General features: G+C 37.9%; 1 protein-coding gene across 1 annotated transcript; it reads right to left on the bottom strand.

Annotated features, from left to right (window-relative positions):
- Window positions 1-1983: 1983 nt before the first annotated feature.
- On the bottom strand, window positions 1984-7304 carry LOC143890172 (uncharacterized). The gene is made up of 2 exons (XM_077394748.1): window positions 3725-7304; window positions 1984-2631 (listed from the first exon to the last, which is right to left on the bottom strand). The coding sequence occupies exons 1-2, from the start codon at window positions 7281-7283 to the stop codon at window positions 2267-2269; spliced, it is 3924 nt and encodes a 1307-aa protein (XP_077250863.1). The 5' UTR covers window positions 7284-7304; the 3' UTR covers window positions 1984-2266.
- Between the last annotated feature and the right edge of the window lie 6307 nt (window positions 7305-13611).

Below are 13611 nucleotides of genomic sequence, written 5' to 3'. Positions count from 1 at the left end.
ACAAACTTTTAATGAAGTTTGGGTCAATGGGTTATTCCAATAAAAGTATACTTGGAAGGAAAAACCAAGTAGGGAAATAAAAGAGCCCATGCTAGGCATCTTCACAAGGTAAGCATCAATTATGCTTCTTACTGTTGAGAAAAATTTCTTATTATATCATGTACAGTTTCCAATTGAATTGCAGAAACACTTGCATGTAGTTAAAGCAAAAACAAGGTAACATAAATACATCATAAAGCATGTAGAAAATAAGTAATGTCATCAAACAAACCGACACTAGTCTTTCTATCCTTAGATTTTGACTCGTCGATCCAAGCCATACAACCGTTAGATTAGCATGCCGTTTTCACGGTGTAGTCACCCTGCGATTCTAAATCGAATAACACGGTCCGATCCGCAAAGGGTTGCACGGCTTGTTGATGGCAAAAGATTACAGTCACTATGGAAAACTCAAGCTAAACCCTCGTTTGAATCTGGTTTAAGCGTTTTTCTCAGGGTTCTCACGCCTCAACAAGGCTCTGATACCACAATATAAGTCTCTTAGATTGCAAATAGAGAGACTTTCTCTTTGATCTTGGGCGATTAAACCTTAGAGAAAAATAACCGTTCTTGGTTTCTTTAATTTTCAATAAATTAAGAGTTAAAGAAACTTACCAGACGCTCTACAATGTGTTAGGGTAGAAACAATTAAAACCCCTTCGATTCTCCTTGCTTCACAGTCTATCCGGCTATGGGAACCGGGTTCTCCTTCCCTTTTGTTGTGGATCACTAAGAAAGGAGAAACACAATAATAACCGTGTGCAAGCAGAGACCTAGGAGGCTATATTTATAGATATCTTGGAAAGGAATTTGCTCTCCATCAAGCTTCCTTCTGATAACACAAAATCCCCTCCTTTTTCATTTCATACCTTATCTTGATAAGCCATAAGAGTGTTTTAATCTCTTACAACAAGCAAGTCTTCGAGTTACATTAGAATACCAAGGTAGCCTTAGATCCTTGCCGTTGATTTCCACCAAGGCAACTCATGGTTGGATTTAATCCTAACAGTCAAGACCTATTCGATCACATGCCATACCTTTTGGGGAGAGATCCCCTCCTTTCATTGGACAGACAGAATTCCCTGGCCTTTGCAGATAATTCGAAATCTCAGATGGACACTCCCTATAAATGTAAGTTTCTCTAGATTATGTGTCCGCATGTTGGTGCAAATATTTTTTAAAAAAATACATTGGAGCTAGCATGGCTCCATGACCTAAGTGCTAAAACTCCAAAACTATATACATCGCATTTCTCGATCACTCTCATTGTAAAAGCAAGCTCTGCCAAACAAAAAAAACAAGCAATTGGGAAATTGGAAAATGGGTTATCCAAACTGTTGGGAAAGTTGTCTTATTTCCCACCACTCGGTGGGAAGGCAAAGTGAAAAATAGGAAAGCCTATTTTTAGGTGTTTTAGAAAACCTAGCTAAAAGAGAAGGCAATTAGCTTTGTATTGGTTTTTTTTTTGGAAAACCGAAAGAAGTAGGCTCACTTTCTCTAACGTGAGAGGGGTGTGAGAGGCAAGACAAGAGGCTTGGGTGTGTAGGCTATCCAAGGTAAAGAGAAAAAGGGAGAGAGAGGAGAGAGAAAGAAAGGAAGAGGAAGAGAGATAGAGAGGAGAAATAGTGTGATGATTCACTGATATGAGGTCAAAATTTTTGTGATCAGTAGCATCCATCGGAAGGGCCTCATAGTGACTGTTGGGCCACAGGGGAGGGACCCCACCCCAACCCACGCGGCCTCACCATGTCCGAACCACTCATTTCCTTCCAACTCCTCGAAATCAACATCATCTCCGCCAAGATCTCTCCCCTCACACGTGCACATAGAATGTACTCTAGACATCATTCTCTTCATACCCTGTACATCATCACTTGGAGATGCTAGTTTATCATGAAAAAAAATTCATGGTAGCCAAACATGCCCTTAATAACAAGACCGAGAAATTGAATTCCATCAATTTTTCTTAATTAGAGAACGAAACTCTTGAGAAAATATTGTAGCATGTTATCTTACACAGAGCAATGAGACCTGTACAAAACCATGTGGGTTGCCTTATGATGGTCTACAAAGATCAATGGTCTAAATGAAACATACATGTATCCAAGTGGGACCCAAGACTTGATCTCGACGGTGACAATCAGCCTAGTCCGTCCCTTATTTTGATCAACTATATGAAATACTGACCTATACAATATAACTGAGTAGGTGAAGAGACCCAACCCATTTACACTTGAAATTTCATAAGTTGAGACATTTCGATTGTGTGGAATGGCTTTGATAAAGATGGAGTTCGAGCAGAGAACTTTCTAGAGATGTGTTGCATGGGTGGCCGAGTTTGTGGATTTGCATTTATGCACGCGAGTGCCATTGACACTGCCAGAACAACTTCATTTCCAACTTGGTCTTCGGGATTTGGGAGCCGTGGGTCTAACACATCCTTTAGCCTTAGATTTTGGCCAACTTCAGATGATGATGATAACAAGGAGGAGATGATATCTCCAGGGTGCCTTCCCATTATGACTTCAAGTGCTAAAACTCCAAAGCTATATACATCGCATTTCTCTGTCACTCTCATTGTGTAAGCGAGCTCTGCCAAAAAAAAAGAAAAGAAAAGAAAAAGAAGTCAAATGACATAAAATTTCTAGGTTAAACAATGCTCTTACCATTCAAAATAAGAGAGAAAATTCTCTTAATTGTATATACGCACTACAGTAAAATCCATTTAAGTTATACTGTTGGGACCAATGTGATTGTATTAATGTAAACACTTTTGATCTATGCATTCAAAGTATTTTATTTTTTGGGAAAATAAAAAAGAAGGCCTACAAACTGTTTGTATTCGTTCAAAACAGGTTCATTAGGTAGTAATCCTACCTGTTTTATGTAATTTTTTTATTAATATATAAATACCTTGGGGCAGGACAAATATGTGGAAAATATTAATTACTAATAGTTATAGAGATTATTAACTTAGGCTAATGGCCCAACAACCAGTCTTTTTACAATTTCAAAATTTTAAAGCCGTCTTAATTAAATTAGGCATGTGAGATAACAGCGTTCCCTTAATAACCAGAATGATTGCTTTCCGTAGTTCTGTTTCTTTATCCAAATGACGAAAATACACTTGGGTTGGGAATTTTTTTATTTTTTTTTAAATGGGTCTGTTTCTTTCAATGTAAAATGAGCGTAAAACGAATTTTATGCCCATTTTAAAGTAGGGAAAAGGAGGTAAAATTTGTTTCACACACATTTATGTCAAAAGAAATGGAGCCAAAATTTTGGATAATTAGTAGTCACCAGTCCATTCCTCAGAGGCTCAGAGTGACTTGAAAAAAATTTCCTCCAATTTTAAGGTAGTTTTTGTTTTGGTTCTGCAAGAATTAGGCCTTGTTTATTTTGGATTTTGAGAACCGATTGTGAGACCAAAAACTGATTATTGGACTTAAATGTACATTTAATTTTGAGTCCAACAATCAATTTTTGACTACCACACAATTTTCAAAATCCAAAACAAACAGGGCCTTAGGATATTGTATCTCTAGGGCGGGGCCAATCACATCAATTGTCTAAAACAATTTGTCCTTCCGTGGGCGAGCCCATTGACATAACTATCAAATAAGACCCAATTTTCTAAACATTTATACTGCAACAATAAATTATGCACAATACAGGAGAAACTAACCTGGAGCAACATATCCGTTGGTGCCTGCAACTTCTGTCCAATTGGATGAATCGGGCATTAGAATTCTGGCAGTACCAAAATCAGAGACATGAGCCTCAAATTCTGAGTCCAATAAAACATTGTTGCTGGAGATATCTCGATGAACTACTGGCGGGATGCAATCATGGTGCATGTATGATAAAGAATGTGCCACAACTTTAATAATATTCACCCTCTTCACCCAATCCAACTCCATTGCCCCTTCCTCACTGCTTAGTATATTAGCCAAATTTCCCCTTTCCATAAACTCATAAACAAGAAACATACATCGACGATGAGAGCAAAACCCATAAAGCTTAACAATGTTGCGGTGACGGATTTCTGTTAATGCTTGTACCTCATTTTTGAAACTTCTCTGATCAATTTGGCTGCCATCTTCCAACTTGTGAAGTTTTTTTACAGCTACTACTTGCCCTGTTGGTACAGATGCTTTGTAAACTCTCCCATATTTGCCTTCCCCAATGCAGTATTTGTCGTCAAAATCCTCTGTCGCATCGATGATATCTTTATAAGAAATACACCCATCCCAATTCCATATTGAAAATAGATCTTTATTCCTTTCATTTCTCTCTTCCTCTGCATTTCTTCTTCTGTGGAGAAAAATGAAAGAAATGCCAAAAACTAGAAGTAGAAGGAATAGTGCACTGAAAAGAGGAAGAAGGATCAATTTGATAACGTTGTGTCTCTTTTTTGGTTCTCCATTGTTTACTGGTATGGAATTGCATGGTTGCAAACCTTGCGCTTTGCCGCATAAACCTTTGTTGCCAACAAATGTCCCTTGTTGGAAGGCTTTGTTGTTAGGAAGGCTACCTACCAAATTATTGTATGATAAATCAATCGATGTCAAGCTGAGCATATTTTCTAGAGAAGAGGGAATTGACCCAAAAAGCTTGTTGTGGGAGAGATTTAAGATTTCCAGCATGTGTAATTTTTGCAGTTGGGGCGATATTTCTCCTGTAAGCATGTTACAACTAAGATCTAGCATAATTTGCAGCTCTGCTAGATTGCCAACTTGAAATGGAATGCTTCCATTCAAATGATTTCTGCTTAAGTTCAAAGAATGCAATTTCGAGCAATCTTCTAGTTGTTCTGGTATCGATCCACTAAGTTTGTTTGCTGATAGGTCCAGGATCTCCAAATTTGACAGCTTTCCCATTTCTGATGGTATCCGACCAGAAAGTTGGTTACCATTTAAACTCATGTTATATAAAGCTGTCAACCTCCCCAAATCCTTTGGAATCTCTCCAATCAAAAGGTTTGAAGAAAGGTCTAGTAGTTCTAGTTGAATCAACTGTCCAAACTCTAGTGGTATTTTACCAGTTATCAAGTTCCCCGAGAGCTTTAAAGATGTCAAATTTTTACACTTGCCCCAACTTGGAGAGAGTTCACCAGACAAATGGTTGCAGCTCAAGTCAATGTATGTTAGATTTGGACAAACGCCAAAGTCTTCGGACATATTTCCGGTGAGCTGGTTTCCTTTGATAGAAAATGTTCTTAAGGATGTGCAGTTTCTCCAGCTTTTTAGGATGGGACCCGAAAGTTGATTGTAAGATAGAGCTAGAAAGGCTAGGTTTTTAAGATCACCCAAAGAGGTCGGAATTGCACCATTAAGAAGGTTATCAGACATTGCTATGAGAGCAATATTTTTCAAATTCCCTATTTCTCCAAGGATGGGGCCAGAGAGATTATTACTGTGGAGGTACAACTTGATAAGGTTGGTCAAGTTCCCTATTGTGGAAGGAATGGAACCCGTTAGAATGTTAAAGGACATCCCCAGATCAACCATATTTTTCAAATATCCTAATTCTTCAGGGATGGGGCCAGAGAGAGTATTGTTGTCGAGGTACAACGTGACAAGGTTGGTCAAGTTCCCTATTGCAGAAGGAATGGAACCTGTTAGAATGTTACTGGACATTTCCATATCAGCCATATTTTTCAAATATCCTATTTCTTCAGGGATGGGGCCAGCGAGCTTATTGTTGCTGAGGTACAACGTGACAAGGTTGGTCAAGTTCCCTATTGTGGAAGGAATGGAACCCGTTAGAATGTTAAAGGACATCCTCAGATCAGCCATATTTTTCAAATATCCTATTTCTTCTGGGATGGGGCCAGAGAGCTTATTGTTGTAGAGGTACAACGTGACAAGGTTGGTCAAGTTTCCTATTGTGGAAGGAATGGAACCTGTTAGAATGTTAAAGGACATCCTCAGACCAGCCATATTTTTCAAATATCCTATTTCTTCAGGGATGGGGCCAGAGAGCTTATTGTTGTAGAGGTACAACATGACAAGGTTGGTTAAGTTCCCTATTGTGGAAGGAATGGAACCTGTTAGAATGTTATCGGACATTCCCATATTAGCCATATTTTTCAAATATCCTATTTCTTCAATGATGGGGCCAGAGAGATTATTGTTGTTGAGGTACAGCGTGACAAGGTTGGTCAAGTTTCCTATTGCGGAAGGAATGGAACCTGTTAGAATGTTATAGGACATTTCCATATCAACCATATTTTTCAAATATCCTATTTCTTCAGGGATGGGGCCAGAGAGATTATTGTTGTTGAGGTACAGCGTGACAAGGTTGGTCAAGTTTCCTATTGTGGAAGGAATGGAACCTGTTAGAATGTTATAGGACATTTCCATATCAACCATATTTTTCAAATATCCTATTTCTTTAGGGATGGGGCTTGAGAGGCTATTTTTATCGAGGTACAAATGAGTAACGTTGGTCAAGTTTCCTATTGTTGAAGGAATGGAACCCGTTAGAATGTTATAGGACATTTCTAGATCAGCCATATTTTTCAAATATCCAATTTCTTCAGGGATGGGGCCAGAGAGATTATTGTTGTTGAGGTACAACGTGACAAGGTTGGTTAAGTTTACTATTGTTGAAGGAATGGAATCTGTTAGAATGTTATAGGAGATTCTCAGATCAGCGATATTTTTCAAATTTCCTATTTCTTTTGGGATGGGGCCAAAGAGATTATTGTTGTAGAGGTACAACGTGACAAGGTTGGTCAAGTTTCCTGTTGCGGAAGGAATGGAACCTGTTAGAATGTTATCGGACATTGCTAGATCAGCCATATTTTTCAAATATCCTATTTGTTCAGGGATGGGGCCAGAGAGCTTATTGTTGTAGAGGTACAACGTGACAAGGTTGGACAAGTTTCCTAATGTGGAAGGAATTGGTCCGAAGAGTGCATTGTTGCTAAGATCAAGATAGGCAAGTTTTGGAAAGGAATAGAATTTGAAGTTATAGAGCTTACCTTGCAAACCTACACCTGTTAGGTTTATTTGAGTGACACTTCCTTCGTGGTTACATGCTATTCCCCTCCAATTGCATGGGCTTTTATTGGTGGCATTGTGAAGCGACCATGAATTGAGAGGAGCTTGGTTAAGGAGGCTAGCTTTCCAGCCGAGGAGAGCATCTGCTTCTACTGAATTTGCCGTTGTTGAACGGCAAGAAAGCATCAGAAAGCAGAAAAGTAAAGAGAAGAGGGAGAGAGATTTCTTCAAGGCCATGGTTGTTGGTGGTGTTTGAGTTTTTTCGGTCATGTTGGATGTAGATTTATAGTGAAAAAGTCGTGTGTCCTTCTATGCGGTGCGTTGAGGGGAATAATCGTGTAGCACATCTAATCTTGTAGCAGACAATTAATGTGGCCCCACTCGTATTTTTCTAAGTGTGTAAGAACCGTAGTCTTTTCTTCTTCTTGATCATTCACCACATAAACTTTGGAAAATAATTTAAATGACCAACGAGGTGGAGTTTTATTACTAACCTCATTTTTTTTTGGCTCTCCTTTCAATCTTTTTCTCCTCTTTTCTATAATTTTTCCCATGTGAAAAATAATTTAAATGACCAAAATAGCCAACTATAGAAATTTTCTATTTCTCCTTTTTTTAATGAAGACAAATGCTAAAAAGACTAGTTATAATAGAAAATTTTCCACCTCATATGAATTTAATAAGATAAAATCTAGTGAAAAGTGAGCCAGTGAGCCTACGTGGCTGCTCTCACATGCAACAACCAGCCACAAAATGCCTTCATGCAATGGACCCTAGCAAATCCCTTTCTATTATTTTGTGAAGACAAATAATAGAAATTTTCTATTATTTATACTCAGAGTGCCCCTCAACGTCCCATATTTGTCAAAAAGTACAGTGAAACCCACTTCATAGGACTAATCCAAACCGTTCGCAGTGTTTTATTTCCATAGGTTGATCCTAACCAAATTTGCCATTGTTAGGATGTCAAGAAAGCGTCACAAAGCAGAAATGGGTGTTGTGATGAGCATGATATTGTAGATGTATTTTCCGGGAAATGATTTCAACAAACATGTAACACATTTCACGCAACAAGATGCTTTCGTGCAACTTTGCAGTGTTGAAATCATTTCCCTTCAATAATTGTAGATTGCATGTGACACATAAAAGATCTGCTTTCTGCTTTCTGCTTTCTGCTTTCTGTGATGAATGCGACAATAAGTATAAAGACGAGGACCATGTAACACATTTCAAAGGGCCCCAAATGTATAGACGAGGACCTTGTAACACATTTCAAAGGGCCCCAAACCCATTGAAGATTCGCCTATTTATAGATGTCTACGGGGAGCATGTAACATATTTCGGAGTTATTCGCGTGTCTCACACTCTTGGTAGCATACGTGTGAGCCCCCATTCAGAAGCTTCTCCTATACTATCCAAAGGCCCCTACCTGCCCTTGTCTCTTCACACTGTATTGGCCTTGATCTATCATTCAATTCGTTTTCGATTATTTCTCCCAAACTAGGAGACTTCTTCCATCTGCTACCCCATTTTTTTTTTAATTTCGTTGTTTGTGTTCTTCCATATCCCTATTTACTAACTTTTCTCAATTAATTAATTATTGAAGATTTTTAATTTAGTCACTAAAATATATATAACTTAGCAATATTGCTGGAAATCTAAGGTTGACCGCTTGACCACCTTTCCACATGATTTTTTGGGCAGTGATAAATCGACCCCCAAATATCTTAAATCAACCTCCTAATATCTTAAATCGTCCCCTGTGTCTCTTTCTCTCTCCTCTGGGTTAGAGAGAGAGCGGAGAGAGAAAGACACATAACGGGTCGTTTAAAATATATGGGGGTCGATTTATCACTCCCCGAATTTTTTTGGAACTCATTTACTTCTAAATTGGGAGCTTGGAATATGGGCTTGACCACATTGGAATTCTCTTTTGTGGGAGTTAATGGCCTAGGGACTTGGTGTTTTGTTTTGGAATTGTGTTGGTCATTTTACATTTGTTAATGGCTTAGTGGTAGCTTAAGGAAGCTAAGATTAGTTAAGTCTTGTTAGTCTTGGATTTAAAGTGTAGGGTTTATTTTTGGATCATGTATTTTCTTCATTTGCAAGCCATTTTAGTGAAATTTGAAGTCCATAACAACTTGGGCTACTTTCTTTGTGTGTTTGGTATCAAGAGAACAATTTTCTTCTCTTGAATCACATCTTCTCCCTCCAACCTATTTGGTTTTATTCCAACAAATATATGGCAAAGAGATTTCATGGGTTTTGCCTTTTGGATAATATTGATCAGTAAATTCACAAAGGAATTGGAAGAGCCAAATATTTTAGCATGCCGGGCCACACATCTTCAGCATTGGACCTGTTAGAAATGAGATTAGGGTTTAGAAGAGAGGAAGAAGAAGAGGAGTGAAGGATGGAGAGTCTCTCCACTAGGGAGCTCCTCATGTAAACGATGAATATATAGGCCCAAACCGGGGCAACTATGTACAATGACCCCGTTAACTAATGTGGGTGTGGGTCCTAAATGTATTATGCTGTGGAGTGTGTCTCCTCACCTTGTTGTTGTTGTTGTTTTTTTTTCTTCCCTCTATGGCTGCTTTGTTTCCGCGGAGATCATGGCATGGCCCCAAAGTGGACGACTTAAATGATCATAGATGGGACCTACTTACTTGATAATTCCTTATCAGTCACACGCTAATAAAATTTGGCTCCAGACCGGTCGGGAGGAACTTCCCTCCCGACCCCTTAATAGTGGGGGTGTGGAAATATCAATTCCTAAAAAGTAGGCTTGGATTTGATATTTCCACCACCCCTGCTATTAGAGGGGCTAGAAGAACTTCCTCCCGACCGGTGTGGAGCCAAAATATTGTTCCTGCTAAATTTGCTAAGGGCCCGTTTGGATACCTCATGCATTTGTATTTTGATTTGGATTTGAGTTTTGGATACAAAACACATCAATCATCTTCATGATCATGTTTTAAGAGAGAGAGAAAGAGAGGGTGAGGGAGGGAGGGATGCCTCGCTGCTGCAGGAGCAATGTCAAGGAGCAACGATGGTGACGGAAGTTGCCACAAACGTTGATTTCCAAATAATGTCTCGCAGAAAAGATTTGAAAATCAGAATTTTTTGCAGTTACATAACTGATTTGGAAATTCTAAGGATCTGATCTAGTTCAAAATATCAACTAAATCCATGGAGATTAAGGGTATGGTCCCAAAGTTGACTACTTGAATGAACATATATGGGACCCACTTGGATGATAATGCCTCATCAGTCCCATGCAACTAATCTGACTAGTTCTGTTTTGTGTTGATTACCAGGTCTGTAATTAAGTGAATGACATGTGTGAGTTGGTGTGTGATGTGTGTTGAACGGATGGGCGTGCCAATTTGTAAAGTAAATAACCAATGCAGATTATGTTTATATAATATTGTAGCATGTTACTTTACACATCTGTCAAATGAGCAATGGGAACAAAAGCTCCAAAACCATGTGGGTTGCCTCACGATGGTCTACAAAGATCAACGGTATACATTAAAAATACATGCCATCCAAAAAAAAAACAGTAAACATACATGTCCCCGTGTGGGACACAAGACTTGACCTCGAGGTGGCTATCAGCCTAGTTTATCTCTTATTTCTATCAAATACACTGACCAAATAAGCAAAAGTGAGTAACTTGCAAAGTATTTTTCTTTCCTTTGCATAAAAGCAACTTAGCAAGATTTGAAAAGGTAAGAATTTATATAGTGGCTGACCGTGAGATTTACAAGGGCAGGGGTGAGGATTGGAATCATACTATTAGTCTAATTTGTAGGGCCACCTCACTCATACTTTTCCTCTGCATTATTACTTTTCTTCTGCTGTGGTCTACAAGGAAGAGGGATTGGAGCTCATTTATTTCCAAACCACATGACTTTGACTTTTCTAAGGCCCAATGGAGAAAATGGACAAAAAATTAGCTGTCTGACAAGTGTTTTTTCTTTGCACAAAAGTGAGATGCAATTGAAAGAGGAAAGAAGTGTGATTAGTTAGAGATTTGAGGTCAAAATGTTGTTTAGTGATCAATAGCATTCAAGTATGGGAATATTATTGCCTTTGGCGTGGGTGTGAGGATATAAGAAGAAACGACTAAGCCTTTAAAAGAAAAAGAAAAAGCAAAAAGAGAAAAAAAAAATGACTAATTAAGCTGTGGACATCAAGGGCATGGCCCCAAAGTTGACTACTTAAATAAAACTCACATTTTTCTCCTTTTTTTTTTTTTGTTCCAGACGTTAATGGAGATTGGGGAAAGTAAAAAGGTTGGTAGAAAAAGAAGGGATAACTTTTTTATCCCTTTTTTATGGCTTAATGTGTGTTTTGAGGGTGGAAGGGTATTTTGGTCAAAAACCTTGTTAGGAAAAGCAAAATGGAACCCTTTGACAAGTTTGAAATTCAAGGGGTCCATCTCACTATTTTAGATATTTTGAGGTACTGTTTGACCAGATTTTCATAGAAATATGAATAAATTACTCCCAACTCACTAACTCATATTGTACCAGTTATCAATAAAGAGGCCTTGCCGTTTTTCAGTTATTTTAAGTTTTTAACCCTTCACAAAACTAAAGCGATAGACCCCCACTTTCGTTCACTTAAGAGGAGTTTAATACAAAGCCAAATTACACCTGCTTAAAACTATTTATAAAATCTCCTACCTAAAAATTGAGATACTTCGTGAAATTTTAAGCACACTTTCTCTGTTTTTTTTTTTTTAATATTGCACGTGGATGATGATTCTCCCGCAACAAACCCTCGTGCTTGGAGGAAACTTGATCTCAGACTTTGTTCTGTCACAACCTATGCTGTCATAAAATATTGCTTTCACAACCTATGATGTACCTATTATTTTAACTTTTGAGCACCCTGTATTCCTATGTCTAGAGATTTTAGAAATGTCAGTAAGATCCAACTCAAAACCTATATCCATTATCTTTTATTACATGATCATCATAGCAAGCGTCCCTTTTCTTTTCAGATCTTTTAAGGTCATCATTATGATTGTGCTTGTTAAAAATTTCAGCATTTTATTAATTTGATTGACCATCAAGAAAAAGATGTCTACAAGATCTTAGTTGACTTAATTTTCCTCAGTATTATCTCCTTCGTATGATTCCACTCTATTAGTTAGATCTTCTTATTCCTTCTCTACTTTGAGATGCATATTGTACTCCTGATTATGAAAACCTTGATCTTCATCCTCTAGACACTGATTGAACCTCTCCTGAGTTGCATCCTTGTTATAATTTTCGATAGTCTCCATTTGATTTTGGTTTTTTGTTTATTGTACTCCTGAGTTGTTCGATCAAATATCAAGGGTGACGCTTTTTCAAAGGGCATGCCCAATCAGGCATCATATAAAAACTCACATATTCTAGCAATTAATATAATATTAAAATCAAAATTAGAATGAGAGTAATTTTTTTTTATCAATGATCTGAAATTTTTTATTTCCATATACTTTTATATGAAAATCACCACTCCATGTATCATGTAGCATTTGACCATATGAAGTTGTGAACTCTTTCAGAATCACTTCACAAGAATAATCCCCAGCATCACCCCAGGGAAGAAGAAAATTCATTTCGTTATAGAAAAACATCGCAATTTCCAACTAGAAAAGTACATAGAACTTCTTTTTATCCTGAAACCAACCATAGCCCTTGATATTCTATACTCATAAGAGGCTTGAAACAAATTTAGAGACTATATTTTGAATTGGAAGACACTTTTAAAACGGGATCCCTTCCCGAAAATTAAAAGGGGTAAATATAGCCGAGCGATTTTTTTTTTTTTTTTGAAATGGCGGAGAAATTTCATTAAAGAAAAGTGGATGTGGACCGAGAAGGACCACTACAAGAGAAAAAGAAACACAAAAACAAAAAAAGAACAGAAGAAATACAGTTCTCACAGAGGAAGGAAATCAAACCACTCCAAACCCATACATCTGACCCTCCCCTAGCCAAAGCATCTGCCTCCCCATTAGCCGATCGCCGCACACAATTGAACACTATAGTGGAGCCCGAGATTAGATTTTCTATTTCATAAAAAATAGAGGAAAATCTCCATGGGGGAACCACCTCCCCCTTCAACCATCGAAAGGCATGGCCCCAAAGTTGACGACTTAAATGATCATAGATGGGACCTACTTACTTGATAATTCCTCATCAGTCACAAGCTGCTAAACTTGCTAATTGGATTTCCAATTGTAAGAATCCAATCATGTGTACAAAAAAAGCTAAAAACTTGCTAGTTCAAAGGCGTTTCTGCAACAAACGATCAGTTTGGATCTTCCAATAAGGTGGGCCCAATGTATTTTCTAATTTATGGGTGTTATATGGTGTCCATATGTAGATGCACACATTTTGTTTTAAAATAGTGGAGCCTATCTTGTTCAAATAACTAAACCATTCAGTTTTTGAGCTCAAACAGCCCAACCCAAGTAGCACGTACCCCAAATTTTTTCTATATAGGAGGATCCTAACCTTCCTATCACTCGGTAGAGTTTTCTATACGGTGTAGTTTGTTT

The sequence above is a fragment of the Tasmannia lanceolata genome, unplaced genomic scaffold (genome assembly GCF_043159265.1).
Source record: "Tasmannia lanceolata isolate RefF3 unplaced genomic scaffold, GAP_Taslan_0.1 ptg000013l, whole genome shotgun sequence".
In the NCBI taxonomy this organism is placed as follows: Eukaryota; Viridiplantae; Streptophyta; class Magnoliopsida; order Canellales; family Winteraceae; genus Tasmannia; species Tasmannia lanceolata.
The sequence above is the reverse complement of the archived record's forward strand: the minus strand, read 5'-3'. Positions and strand labels throughout refer to the sequence as shown.

Excerpts from the sequence above, each read along its gene's own strand:
- LOC143890172 (XM_077394748.1), bottom strand. The coding sequence starts at position 7,283 with ATGGCCTTGAAGAAATCTCTCTCCCTCTTCTCTTTACTTTTCTGCTTT. Across the intron at positions 2,632-3,724 it reads CAACGGATATGTTGCTCCAG|AGCTCGCTTACACAATGAGA; the intron begins GTTAGTTTCTCC and ends TTTTTTTGGCAG.